The 14,675-nt window shown below is 37.7% G+C and overlaps 1 protein-coding gene across 14 annotated transcripts in view; it reads left to right on the forward strand.

The window, feature by feature from the left end:
• TOP6BL (TOP6B like initiator of meiotic double strand breaks) overlaps positions 1 to 14,675 on the forward strand; it is a 74,990-nt gene that overhangs the window by 47,120 nt on the left and 13,195 nt on the right. For 11 of the 14 annotated variants that reach the window (XM_072970381.1, XM_072970384.1, XM_072970385.1 and 8 more), the window contains 7 exons: positions 1,560 to 1,643; positions 2,966 to 3,021; positions 3,552 to 3,623; positions 5,123 to 5,317; positions 7,474 to 7,625; positions 10,951 to 11,097; positions 14,541 to 14,662. In XM_072970381.1, coding sequence (XP_072826482.1) covers positions 1,560 to 1,643; positions 2,966 to 3,021; positions 3,552 to 3,623; positions 5,123 to 5,317; positions 7,474 to 7,625; positions 10,951 to 11,097; positions 14,541 to 14,662 — 828 coding nt within the window. The remainder of the gene's footprint in view (positions 1 to 1,559; positions 1,644 to 2,965; positions 3,022 to 3,551; positions 3,624 to 5,122; positions 5,318 to 7,473; positions 7,626 to 10,950; positions 11,098 to 14,540; positions 14,663 to 14,675) is intronic. The other 3 variants (XM_072970382.1, XM_072970379.1, XM_072970380.1) reach the window with 3 other exon arrangements.

A 14,675-nucleotide genomic window follows, 5' to 3' on the forward strand; every position in this document is an offset into this window, starting at 1 on the left:
CTATACTGCACATATTTTTTTAAATTTCCATGGATGAGCTGTTCATTGTTTCTAAGAACGATTTAGACCTTTAGCTTTTTAAACTTACATAGTTATCAAAGGAATGTAAGTGTTTTTGTAATAGTTTTTCTAATTATCCCCACCCACTGCACAGTTCTTGATCTCTTTTTCAATGTACTTCTAAAATGTATTATAATACTATATTTATTAGATAATTTACATGTTTCTTTTGTATTGTGTGAAGAGATTTTGAGATCTGGGACCATTTTTCTCCCTTAATATACGCCTAATACATGGCTCTGTATTCTCTGAGCTACTAATAAGAACTTACTGATTTCTGACTCTGTTTCTTCTTCTCATTCTCCTGGACTTACCCATTTTTTTAGGAGACTCCTTCTAACTTTGGTTTTAGGGACACTATATTAAATATAGTGAATCAGAACAGGAAAATGATTAACACTAAAGCTTTGGAGCCGTATCAGCCAGACCTTGGCAAAGTTGTTTAATCTCTTTGAGACTCATTTTTTTCCCCATAAAATGTAGGTTATATGTATCTAATACGGTTTTTGTGAGGGATAAATGAAGTGATATAAGTAAAATATTTTAGCATGATTCCTGGAATGGAGAAGGACCTCATTAAGTGATAAATCTTAGATTTGTAGAGAAATATAAGGGTATATTGGAAAGAGCTTGGATAGTTGGTGTTAGATAGATGTAGGGTCAAATTCTGGCTCTGTCACTGAACATCTGAGTGACCTTAGGCAAGTTGCTTAACTTCTCTGAGCCTCATTTTTTTTTTAATCTATAAAGAGGAGATAGTAATACCTGCCTCCAGGATTGGGGTAATGTATGTACCGCACCTACACATTGCTTGCCACATACTAGGCATTCATCAAGTGGTATCTATTATTGTTATCATGTATAATATATATTTTCAGATTATTATTTGGTTCTTAAAATAGTTTCGTGAGGTAGAGAGGAAAAGTTTTATCCCTGCTTTGGAGGTTAGGAAATAAAGTCCAGAGCAATTAAGTGATTTTTTTTCATGGTTACTTAAGTAATTTTTACAGAGCCAGTATTAGAACACAGGTCTTCTGAGCTTTCTGCTTTACAGCTTTTCTTTAAAAACAAAATTTTAGATGAACAGGTTAAGATTTAAAAATAGGTTCCTTTTAGTGTCTACTCCTTTAACTCCACTCAGACTCTTAATGCAAATTGACCCACATTAGGATGGTAGGGTTAAGGTAGGGTTACTCTTCTCAGCTCCAATCTAAATTCCTTTTAAATTTATTCCAAACGGTGGTTTTGAGATTGTGCGTTTTACTCTGATGTTTGTATATGTCTCCTGAAGTTCCATGAAATAGGTACTTTAACCCAAGAAGTGATGGCTGTCAGATTCTCTTTTATGTCCAGTTCTCAGACAAAGATTTTTCCCCTTGGATGTCTGAAAAACTTTCCGAGATGTAATTAACTTTTATAAGAAGAAATACCATAATTTAATTCATCTGTGCTCTTGGGTTTGTGCATGTGTGGTGGATGTTTCTGTTATATTGTTACAGGTTGATGAAAAGCCCAAAACTTTGATGACAGATTGTCTGATTATAAAGAATTTTTTACACAAAATCATCATAGTGCTCCCTAAGGTAAGATGTTCTTTTGCACAATGATTCTCTTACTTAAGTCATATGTTTTTAAGAGACCTCTACTCTGTAGGACATGGAAGGATCTGATTGGTTCTCTTTCTTTTAATGACATTTACAAGTTTTAATACTGAATTGATTTGGTTTCTGTATCCTTAAGGCAGGCCTGATGTTGGTCATGTGACATAGTTGAGAACCCTTGGATATAGAGAAAACATTCTTTTGGGTTCTTATTTTCACTACCTTACTGTTTTATTGTATCACTTTGGATACCTTGTTTCCCTCCTCTGTGCTTCATTTTTCTTTTAAACCTGGATAATAAACCTTGCTGAGTATCTCCTTTTCTAAAGTGACTGAAAGAGCCAGTAAGGAAAATTCGATAAAGTACTTTGAACTCTGGGGAGCTAAAAAAATTTTTTTTTAAGATTTTGTGTGTGTGTGTGCTTTTTTGGGGGCGGGGCAATTAGGTTTATTTTTATCTATGTTTTTTTTAATGGAGGTACTGGGGATTGAACCCAGGATCTTGTCCATGCTAAGCATGCACTCTACCACTGAGCTATACCCTCCCCCAAATTTTTACTATTATCTATAGGTAGATACGTTCATAAAGTTACTCACAATTAAGTATGCTATATAACTTCCCCCCTTTTTCTTTAAAGTCTCCTTTTTCTGTTTTAAACAGGATTCAGTACTTATTGTTTGCCAGTCACTGTTCTAAGTGCTCTCCACATACTCACTCATTCAACCCTCCCAACATGCCTTGTGAAGTAGATTTTATCACCATCATCCCCATTTTATAGCCGAGGAAACCATGGTACAGATGGTAAATAACTTTCCAGAGCTAGGATTTGAAATGAGGCAGCCTGGCTTTAGAGTCCCTTATTACCTTTTATATTATATAGAAAGAAAAATACAGGTTGACGGTAGAAAATAATTAGAACAGCGAAGTAAATGGGAGAGAGGACTTGAGACAGGTGGATATAGGGGAAGAAAAAGCAAACTAAAAAGCACAGACTATTCCACGTATGAAAACAATGGAAAGAACAGAGAGAGAAACTGGTAGTTTGTTTAAGGAGGAGAAGAGATACATTAGGAGAACAGCAGAGGACAAAACGGTAGTATCTCCTGATAATTTGTGACTACTTGGAATTGTAGTGTAGCACTCAGTATATTTCAGATGCAGAATTGAACACAGACAAGTGTTAACTGTTTGGGGAAAGTGCAATGAAAAAAGGGTGATATAAAAAATACCTTCTCCTTTAGGAATTGATATGAAAGTTTTTAATCCCTATTCTGTTAAATCTCACACCCCATTTATTTTGCAGATTAGATTTAATTTCAGTGTAAAGGTGAATGGAATCTTCTCCATGGAGATCTTTGAGTAAGTCCTTAATCCATGGTTTAAGTTTATGCAATGGCTGTACAGTTTTTCCTCAGTCATTATTAGCCTATTTTCAGTAGGTTCACAGTTTGATTTCTTGACTCAAAGTCGCTTTGAAACTAATTTTCTGAGACACCTCCACATTTTCTTATTCTGTATTAGTTTTTAATGAGTAGATAAATTAATCTAAACCTTTCATATCTTTCCCTTTTACTAGAATGAGTAAACTTAAAAATTGCCATTTTCTCCTTGGTTAATTGGTTACTATATTCTAGTAATCTCTGGGGTTGGTACTCATGGGCCAAAATTTGTATCAGGCAGAGATTGGTTTTTTGTTTTTAGACTCTTGTTTGGAGGAGGGAGCAGGTAATTAGGTTGGTTGGTTGGTTGGTTTTAAATGAAGGCACTGGGGATTGAACCCAGGACCTTATACATGCTAAGCATGCACTTTACCACTGAGCTATGCCCTCTCCCCTCTGAGACTGGTTTTAGAATCTTTGAGATATGGCTAGCTTTTCTTTGCTTTGCAGGGCAGAGAACGAACCTACTTTGAACCTGTCGAATGGAATTGCTCTTGTCGTAAACTATCAGCATTATGTGAGGTGAAGGGGGAAGCATTGTTGTCCCTCTCCATGTTTTACTCTCCTATTATGAGTATGAATGTGGGCAGAAGTTGAAAATGGTCTCACTTGTCAATTCTTAGTGCCAGGTATAAGATTCTTTGTAAGAAAAGTGAAAGTAAAAATTTTAAGCTATCTGTATTAAAAACAGATACTCCTTGCATATATTCTAATTGACCTGAGGACATGTTCCTTCTCCTCTCCATGTCTTAATTTCTTCTGTAAATGAAACAAAACAAACGCTGCTAATTCCAATCCCATTTAGACATGCCAAGAGAGGAATGATTTTAAAAGGTTACTAGAACTCTTGGCTAGAGAGATACTATGAACACGAAGGGAATCTTTTTTATTATTGTTTGTGTGTTAGCATTTTGCATAGGTTTGGAAATCATCTCTCTTCCCACCTCCACCTTCTCCAGACTACAAAAAAAAAAAAAAATCCATGGAGAAGGTGAAAAAATAAATGAAGTAGAACTGTGTGCCTTGCCTTCCTGTGCTACCCAACTACCACAGAATCCAAAGTGAACATGAATTATAGCAAGAAAAAGCCTAACTTGTGTTTAAGTCCAACTAATTTATTCTTTTTTCAGTAGTTTCTGCCTTCATTTTTATGCCCTGAATCAACGTTGGTAGTCACAGGATCTTAAAGGCTTGAAGAGACTACCTGTGGTTTTTCAGTCTGTTTTCTTACTCTTGCCCAAAATTACATCTCAGATTCTAATATATTTTATACTTTAATATCTGTAGGAAACAACCCCCCCCCCTTATTTTCTTCAGTAATCTTCTAGCATCATACATTCCCTGCAGGTAGACAGCTACGCTATCATAGATTTACTGAAAGAGTTTAAGCCTCTAAGCCAATGTTTGCAGACATATTTCCCTGGGTGATCTGATTAGTTTAGAGAGAGGGGGAAAGGTTCATTAATATTTCTTTTCTGTTTAGAAGAGAGCTGTTGGAAAGTAAGCAAATATGAAATTTCACTAGATTCTTTCTAGGAGAGAAAATATCCCATTTTTCCCTCATTACTCCTGTCAAATAGTAACTCAGACTTCTTCAGGGGAAGGTGTAGCATGTATAAGAGCAGACATCTAACTATCATGAGACCGGTTTTAGGCTGTTTGTGATTCAGGGAGCCCCGACCGTCACCCTCACCATGCTGATCTGAATGATCTTGGAAACTTCTGCTTAGAACCATAGAGTAATTTTAATGGAAGAAATATACTTTTGAGACTATAAAACTGCCATTACTGGCAGCAAAAGCAGGAGTCATGCTATAATTCCTGAAATGCTAATTTGTCTCCTTTTTCCATTGCTTGTGATTTCCTGAGTGGGACACAAGTTACTTATTCCAACAAAATTTATATGGTACATTATATGGTTATGCATATGCTAGAGGTTATAAAAAGAATTTTGAATTCTCTTTAAAACAATTTCTGAAGAGGGAAAAAAGCTAAATTTGTCTTACCTGTTTTTTTGACAGTGCACCTAAATTTGGTACAACTGAATTACTCTGCAGCAGAATCCATCCTGTGCTGGGACATCCAGTAGTACTATTCATCCCTGATGATGTGGCAGGAATGGGCTTGTTGGGAGAGCTGATACTGACTCCAGCTGCTGCTCTGTGTCCTTGCCCAAAGGTCTTTTCCAACCAGCTGAATAGGATTTCTTCAATTTCCATATCCTTTTGATGACAGAGTCCATCAAAATGTTCAAATCCATTGTCTTTGAAAATGAATTTTTATATTTCAATTCCATAAAAGCTTGTAGCATATAAACTCTGTGTCTAGAAGCCAGTATGATCTATATAAAGACAAAAATCCAATATGAAAGTTAAGCTTGAGAATTCTTCCAAGAAACTGAAAACTGTAAGATATGACGCATATGCCACACTCTTTTCATATTATGAATGATGCATGAGAGAGAGGTGAGGCTGGAAAAGTAGTTTCTAGTTGAACATGGTGGATCTTGAGTGCCACACTAAGGATTGTGGACTTTATTCTCTGTATAATGGGAAACCATTGAATGTTTTAGGAATCTCTAGCAGCACTGTGCAGGATGGGTGGAAGAGAGAAGGCAGTAATCATTCAGTAAATAGGTAAGTGAACTGGGCAAGAGATAATGAATGCGTGAGTTTAAAAGTGTGGTGAGCATGGAAAGGAGAGACTTATCACTGGAAGGAATCAGCATAATGAGGTAACCAATTCATTGCTGAAGTAGGGAGAGAATAGGGCTAAAGTTGATGTCAAGAATTCTATATCCAGAATAGGCAAATCTATAGAGACAGAAAATAGGTGGGGAATGATTCTATTTGGGGTGATTAAAATGCCCTAAAATTGATGATGGTGACAGTTGGATGACTTTTTGAATATACTAAAACCAGTATACTTTAAATGGGAAATTGTATGATATGTAAATTAAGTCTCAATAAAACTGTTAAAAAAGATTTCCATGGATGGCTGACAGAATAATGATATTGTAAGCAAGTCAAAAGTAGGGATAAAATGGAATTATAAAAAATACCCAATCCAAAATAGAATCCAAAAATAGAAAAGAAGAAAAAAGAAATAGAATACAAGGAACAAATGGAAAACAGGTAACAAGATGATAGATTTAAACCCAACCATAACAGTATTCATATTAAATCTAAATAGTTTAAACCACCCAATTAAAAGACATTCACATGTTTTGACTCTTCAGATACTCCACTCTTATGCTGAGTTTGCAGCACCTTACAACTCCCCTGGCTCTTAACAGTGAATATGTTGGCCTTAGCTTACATGTTACTGCCTTCTTGGATTTGTGATGGAGACTTCATTTATAGGCACTGCCTCCCTTTGTTCTTTTGTGGCTTTCCGTCCCAGTGTCTACTGGGTAAGGATTTTAATCTTCACACTTAATGCCTTGTGTTTATTAATCCTTGTATTAAAAAGAGGATGAAAACAAAGAAAGATAAAGGAACATGTATATTCTGATCTCATTAGCCTTGGTTCAGGGGACAGAAAAGTTTAAGCAGTGGTTCTTAACTGGGTCATTTTGCTGTCAGAGGACATTTGGCAAAGTCTGGAGACATTTTGATTCTTATGACTGGAAGGCGAGGGGATTCTGGCATCTAGTGGGTAGAAGCCAGGGATGCTGCTAAACATCCTACAATGCACAGGACAGGCCCCACAATAAAGAGTTGTCTGGCCCAGAGTGTCAAAATGCCAAGGTTGAGAAATCTTGGGTTAAAGGGAAGGTGAAAGTGGGAATGGGAAGTCAAGAGAAGGAAACCACTTTAGGTGCCTACCTTCCTTAGTCTTGGTTAGAGAACAGATTGGAGAAGGTGAAGCATTTCCTTCTCAATCTGAATATACTCAGATGTTACTGGAAAATATTCCTTTGATATACTTTTATTCTAACATGTATCACATCGTATTACAGCTTACTGGTTTTTATGTGTATCTGTCTCCCATAGTATAAATATGATAACTTGAAAGTAGGTATTAAATCTGTATATTCATCTTTGTATACCCAGAACTTAATATAGTGTTTAGCCTGTGGCACCATTCAAACCTATAATAGAGTGAGTAGAATCAATAAATAAACAAATTGTCCCAGTACTATACTTGTAGCTCACACTCATTAAACCCAGAATAAACTCTTGCGGAGTCTAGTGGATCTATCTCGAGTGCCTCACACCTATCCCCCATGTGGAAAAGGCTTAATATATAATCGCCTTGCATACTAGTTTATTTCTGAGAGTGTGAACCAGGTCAGTGTTCTGTTTGTTTTATACAAATGAATACATAGTCATAAAAAACTAAAATTTTGCAGTTTTCTTTAACAACTGTACATATTTCTATATGGACCTTTAGGTCTGCCTCTGATATTGCCAAGCCAGGAGCAGCCAACTGCTGCTATCTTCAAAGATACCTCTTATTTCATTGACTGGAAGAAATATCACTTGTGTGTGGTGCCCAATTTGGACCTCAATTTAGATGGAGGTAAATATATCTCTCTTTGTTTGCATAGGAATAAAGAAATTTGGAGAATATTAGAGAAATGCAAGGAAATATAAATAGCAGGGGTACTTAAGAATAGGACCCAGTGATCTGAGGGCTTAGGTTGAGGGATACAGGTGGGAGACTAAGTTTGAGAGTCCACGTGAAGTGAGTCAAACAGGTATCAACAGGCAAAGTTCCATCAGAGCCTAACCATTTGGCCATTACATGTTGATGCTGCTTCTGTCAGTTCTACTGCCTCCTCTATTCCTGGTCCTCTTGAAGTAGTCAGTGGGCCTTCATCTTCTAAAGATTTGTTCACAGGGTTTCTGTTGTACCTTAATCCGTCAACTCTGGGGTTTTAGAAAGGTTAGTAAAGGAGCAATGACACCTTTGAACCATTGTGGAAGATAAATGCTTCTTAATGAAATGAGAAAATCCATATAAAATTACTTAGAATTGTAATACTACATAAAAGCAAAGCACGAGGGCAAACTATATAATAATAAACCTAGGATGCTGGCAGTACTATTCCTATAGAGCCTGACCACATTAGTTTTGGGTAAATCATGCTGAAAGTTGGATGCTTAATAATTGGACCAACAAATAAAACTGAGAAATAGGAATATGCAACCATGAGCTGTTGTCTAGGAGGTTTACAGTCTTGGGCTTGACTGTTGTTAGCTAGAATCCTTTGAAATTTAGAAGATAGTCTAGTCAGTTGGATCCTGAGGAAGATCACCACTGGGGAAGAGGTACTCTAGAGCTGTGGCTGGTATGAGAAGACTAAAGCCTCCTGGCATAGGGAAGTATCTCCAGGGAAAGACAGACTCTTCATCTAGGAAGCAGGCCTCATGATAAGGCTCGTTTTTCTGGTGTAGGTAGTTATTCCAGAGGGTAGAATGAAAGGAGGGTGTCCTTGGGTTCCTGTAGGTAAGTAGTTTTGTGAAGAAAGAATGTTCGGTCTTAATAAGGCGGTGGTGGCCACAAAACTATGGGCTGGCCGTTACTTTTTATATTAAGAAAGGTCACAGACACTGAGCTAACAGTGGCGGCGAAGGTTAGGTGCCCAGGCATCAGGGAAGACGTTCTGTTTAACTGGCCAGGACATTGCAGATGGCCTCTGTGACCAGCCACCCAGACCCCTGGCAGCACTTATATGGGGCCATCAATGAAGGCAAAGTGCTTTCTTTCCCTGCTCTCTTGGGTAATGCCCACCTGCAATGCTGCCTGGCCCAACAAAGGGGATGTACCTACTGCACCTCTTGAGAACAATGGCCCCTAAAATGGCTCTGCTTTTGTATCAAAGTGAGCCTTTTTGAGTTGGTTTGGCTTTTATCTTGGGTGTGTGTGTAAATGTCTGAGTCCAAATCCTTTTCTCCCTTCCTGGTTTTGACCCTCATAAGGGGGTCCTTAGTAACTCGAACAGTGATTCACGTTCCTCTGAATGCGAGGCAAGTGAATGTGAGTGAATGAAAAGTATTATTGTCTATTACTGTTATTTGTTTAAAACTGAATTGGCTATTTAGAAACTAAAAAAAAAAAAAAAAAATCCCTGAAAATGTCCAAGATGCGACTCTTTTGATATTCTAAAACTTGTTTTTGCATATGCCCTAAAAGGAAGTTAGCTTTCTGGAAGGAATTGGTATTTCTCTTCTCTTGCCTTTGAGATGTAAATAATCAACCTGGGCTCTCAAGAACTTTAATCACCTGATCCCTGAGAGTGAATGGGGAAAAAAAGGAGGCCTTTTAAACTCAAGCAGGAAGATTGTGAGATTTCTGTGTCCAAACAGAAATTTGTATGTCTATGTGTACCTTATAAATATGCAGTGTCTCTCATTGCCAAGATTGGTTTGTGGATGAGCTCTGTTTAATTGGCTTTAAAAAAATTAAATGCTCATATAAATTCTCAGAAATATAAAAGAAACTCCAAAATGAATTTCAGGTTCACATGATCTGGGAAATGTTCAGTACTGAATCAATATCTGGTATTGAAGGTAGCTTAAGCTTGTTGGTTTGATTAATATAGACATGTCTTTAGAGTCATCAATGTTAAGTATAATACTTCTGTTGTACCTAGGTTTATTAGAGACCAAATAGATTGTATCTGTTGCAGATTTGTCAGCAAGGGACATAACTTGATATGATGAAACTTTAAGTAAATGTAAATGAGATAAGAGCCTTTAGGTAAACTCTATAGGAATAATTATGTTTTGGGAATGTCTATCAAAAATAGTCTCCAGATTTTGGCAACCACGTCCTGTCTGCTGTGTGCCACAGACAGTGGGGTGTTGCTCCAGGACCTTGCTTCAGATGTGTAAGATCCTCCTCTTCATTAAACCATTGATGTCTTTGGGGGAAAAAAAAGAATATTTGGTCTTAACAGATGAGATGTCATGCCACCAGGACTTTTTAATCTCTAGGGCTCTCCATAACTTCTGTTCCATTTTTTTTAATTTTATTTTCATGCTTTGTTGGTTTCCTTCATTTTTGCCAACTTTTAGTACCTTGTAGTACCTGGACTTGTTCAGTTAATTTTGGAAATGAATAATATAGAAAACGTCCCCTCATCGCCCTCGCTCATTACTCTATAAAGGACAGAACCAGGATCCACATGGAAGTACTTCTCCCTATGGATCTGGATGGAATTTAGGACTATTGTGATTGTATTCTAAAAGATCAAGGTGCTAGAAAGTGACTGTAAGACTCACATTACTTGGAAATACAAATATCCTATAGCATTGTGGTGAAAAGCACAGACTTTGGAATTAGTATAAGACATTTCCACCAGTTACTGTCTCATGTTGGGCAATATATTTAACCTACCTATTACTGTTTTCTTATCTGTAAAAAGGCGTAAGACTAGGTCCCATACCATAGTGTTGTGAAGCCTAAATGTTGAAACAGTACATGCCAAGAATTTAATATGGTATGTGGCACGGAGTAAGCATTCAGTTCAAGTTAGCTGTTACCATTATCATTTCTCTTTCTAGTGATACCTACGTCTTACTAGCCTCCTTCTAGAGATACTTAACTTGGAAAGTTATATGAGGAATGAATGAATTTATTGTATAATGCTTCCTAGTAAATTCTAAGGAATGCTTTTCGGCTTGCATTTTACACACCCAGGTATTATTTTGATGTTCTTCCAGTGAGTCACTATTATTTGCTTCCATCATGTGGGTAGAGAAACATTCAGGAGAAGAAGGAAATGTTCGAATTTAGATCTATCTCAGGTCCTTCCTTGTTTGAGGTGTAGGTCTTTATTCTCTTAGCATTTTGAGGACTTTACTTATCTTAGGATACTCTGTAATACCTTGTCCTCTAGATTTGGTGCTTCCAGATGTGAGTTATCAGGTGGAATCCAGTGAAGGAGATCAGTCTCAGAATATGGACCCCCAGGGACAAACTCTGCTGCTTTTTCTCTTTGTGGATTTCCACAGCAGATTTCCAGTCCAGCAAATGGAACTCTGGGGTAGGTATAGGAGAAGGGGCTGCCTGCTTGGGTGTACTTAAATGTTAAGAGAATAAAGAGGGGAGATGTTACATGGTGCACAAATCTGAATTAGATGTATTTCTGTAGAATAACAGTTCAATGAAAAACCTTGCTTAAATAACTTAAACAAATTTTATGCTCTATGGAAAAGATCTATATCTTCAAGCATCACTTAGATGATAACATTCCCAGATTTGGTTGGCCAAAAATCAGCAGACACTTCCTCTTGGTCTCTACAGAGTATATGACCTTAGATGGATAATTTTCAACCTCAGCTGCACAATACATTACCTGGGAGCTTCTAAAAAATGCCCAAACCTCATCCCAAGAGATTCAGACTTGGACTGAGGTAGGGCCTAGATATCAGTAATTTTTTAAAGCTTCTAGGGCTTGAAAACTGTTCACCACCCTACTGCTTGTCCAGGTGGAATCAAGAATAGTTATCAGTCTTACTTGGCCTTGATGCAACATCTCAAATAGCACATGAGGAGGTGTGGGAGTGCATTGGTATGATTTACTTTGTGTGATTGCCACATCAACCTCTGGAAAGGGAGAAATTGTCTTTGTTCAGCCAAACAAGGGGGAGCTTTTGGCATTTATCTAACAATTAAGTAAAAACCTGTTATCAGAAAGGTTCTCTCTGTTAGAGGTAAAGCAGTGGTTTCAGTGTTTTGTGGTCCATGAAATACGTGCATCAGAATCACCTGTAGTATTTGGAAATGTACAGCTTCCTGGGCAAGGGTTAACTCTGATTTTTAAACGTAGTATAGTTAGAAAACCACTGGGTATGAGTGAGAGTTGGCTTATGTATTTTAATCCTATAAAGCCTGAGACATACATTTAAGTGTTTCTTAGTGCTCTCCTCAACTTTGAAGGAAGTAGCCAGAAGTGGAGCTTATAAATGTCTGGGGAAAGGTTCACAAGCCTTCCTTTGGGTGCTCCTGATGCATTTCTGTGTTCTTTTTTTCTTGTGGGCCAGTGTTTTTCCTTGGGACTTTACTCTCCAGGCATTCCCATGCTGTTTGGTGTAGCCCTGCTCCCACTGAGTCATAAGAGAAATGAGACAGCTTACAACCCTGATAAGAGCTCTCATTGACTGGTACCAACTATTTGTTGAACAAACCATTGTCATCTGTGGGATTCTTCCTGCTACCTTCCTTCCATGGCTCTCCTATCTTCTTCCATCATGCATATATTCTTTAGGAGAGAAGCACTGCTTTCCTGGGCTCTGGCTTGCCACTCTTGTATTTGAGGAGCTGGTGTTCTCTGGTGTCCCACTGTTCCATCCATTAAGTCCCTGGAATGAGAATGTAGAAGAGACTGAAACTAATGAGGCTTCCACAAGGAGGTCAAAGGTGAGAATGCCTAGGGCTGTTCCCCAGCTTGTGCTTGCATGGACTGAGGCTCATAAGAGAAGCAGCTTAGTATGGTGGAAAGGACTCCAGGGTACAATTGAGACCTGGGTTTAATTTTAGTCCTGCTACCAAATTCCTTAATGATTTTTCCGAAGCAAGTCACATAAATCATCTGATCTTCCCTTTTCATATATTTAACATGAGATTGTTAGACTAGATGATATCAAAGGCCCTTACAAGTCTAAAGACCCTCTTAAGACATAAGATCTGCTATCTTTGGCAGGTTTTTTGGTTTTGGTTTTGGATTTTTTTAGGTCTGCTAGAGGGAGCACCATGTTCAGTCTTCCCTATAATGACATAAAGTCTGATACCACGTTCTGAATCCTACTGAACATACTTCCTCAGAAACCAGGGTTGCCTATCATTCTTGTAGCACTGACATAGTTTATACACCTTTGTTTAGCTTGACTCTGAAGGCCTGTAGCATCTCAGGTAGTTGTACTCAGTATTGGATTAAATAGAAATCCATCACTTACATTAGTAAACATAGTAAGTATCTTTTAAAATTTCATACATCTGATAGTTTAGGACTAGCTTTTGCAGAAGATGCACTGTGAGAGTAGGTAGATATAGATACATGTGGTAATTTTATCTTCTTTTTCATATCCTTGAAAGCTTTCTCCAGAGCTCCTTTTAGGAAACAGATTGTGCAGAACTACAGTCTGTTTCCATGTGTCTAAAAAAAAATCACTTAACTGGCTTTCTGCCTACCTTGTCATGGTAACTTTTCTATGATTAACTTATTTTGCCACCATGTGAAAGGCATCTGGTAGTATCGTCAGTTTTAGGAACGAAAATGCAGCTTTTTAATTAAATGTCTGCCTTCAAAGGGGGTCTAACTCATTTCTTGAGGCTATTCTTAGAACCAAACTATAGAAAATAGTAATCCAGATGATATCATCATAGCAATAGCAATATTTTCTCTTTGAATATTGCAATGTACATTTCAAAACACTTCATGTATATTATCCACATTTATCTGCACAAAATACCTGTGAGAGCAAATGGTATAAAGCCACTTTCTGTACTAAAGTGAGAAAAGTGAAGTGACTTGGTCACCACTAATTGGCAGTAAAATTGACCCTAGAATCTATGTTCTTTTAACTCCAGTTCCAGACCCCTTTTGAGCAGAGCACTTATTACCTTCCCTTCCAGAAAAGCATCGTGGTGCCTTGTGGTAGAATATGTTCTTTCTGGCTTGCATTTTTAATGCAGCCCAAGAAAACCCAGCCAGCCTTAGGCTGCTTCACCATAGTGTCTTTGAACAGACTATCCAGAGGAGAGTAGAGAAACACGGAAAAAATAAAGATTAATTAGGAAGCTTTTCTCTAGGTGCCCTGAAAAGTGAATTTGTCTTCCTGTATCAGGATCATCAATGTTAGCATATTGTTTGATGACATATTTTGCCTGTTGGTCTCATGTTAGCTGAGCAGGATGCCAAGCAGTGGTGCCTGTGGTTACTTTATCAGAGATATTCCCCCATATAAAAAGACCTTATACCAGCAGTTCTCAGAGTCATCTTTGTGAGTTTTAACTTTTTTTATACCACAGTGTATCTGAAAGGATTGACACCCTGACAGTAACAGTGGCTCACAACAACAGTGACACTCAAATAAGAACAGAGTAGGGTTGGACAACTCTCCAGGAGGCTTTTCCTCTCCTTTGGGAATCATCAGTATCATTGTTTCTAGTATGTGGTATATATTTGTTTTTAATGTGAATTAAACATGATCCTTCATTTGATTGATTCTTCAAAAATTGTCATTCTTCACTTTAATTTTCATGAGCTTTCTTTTGTTTGTAAGTGAGAATTAGGTTTGTAAGTGGGTGGCGTTTTTTTGTTTTTATTTTTTTATTTTTGTCTAAAAAAGTAATTGTTTGTGGATAGGCAGAAGTGGCCTCTTCTTTCAAGAGGCCTCTTGCCCATTCTCAGCTCTGACTCAGCGCATGAACAGGAGTCTTGAAGTGTCATTCTCACAAGGTTACCAACATTCTCCCTCCCCTTAGGAGTCCAGACTTTGCTCACAACTCATCTCAGTGCCATCTTCATGGAGAGCCACAGCGCAGTACAAGATTCCATCCAGATCACCGTGGGCCAGGTCTTGGAGCATCATCACCAGGCTGTCAAGGTGATAAGAAATT

The sequence above is a fragment of the Vicugna pacos genome, chromosome 10 (assembly GCF_048564905.1).
Source record: "Vicugna pacos chromosome 10, VicPac4, whole genome shotgun sequence".
In the NCBI taxonomy this organism is placed as follows: domain Eukaryota; kingdom Metazoa; phylum Chordata; class Mammalia; order Artiodactyla; family Camelidae; genus Vicugna; species Vicugna pacos.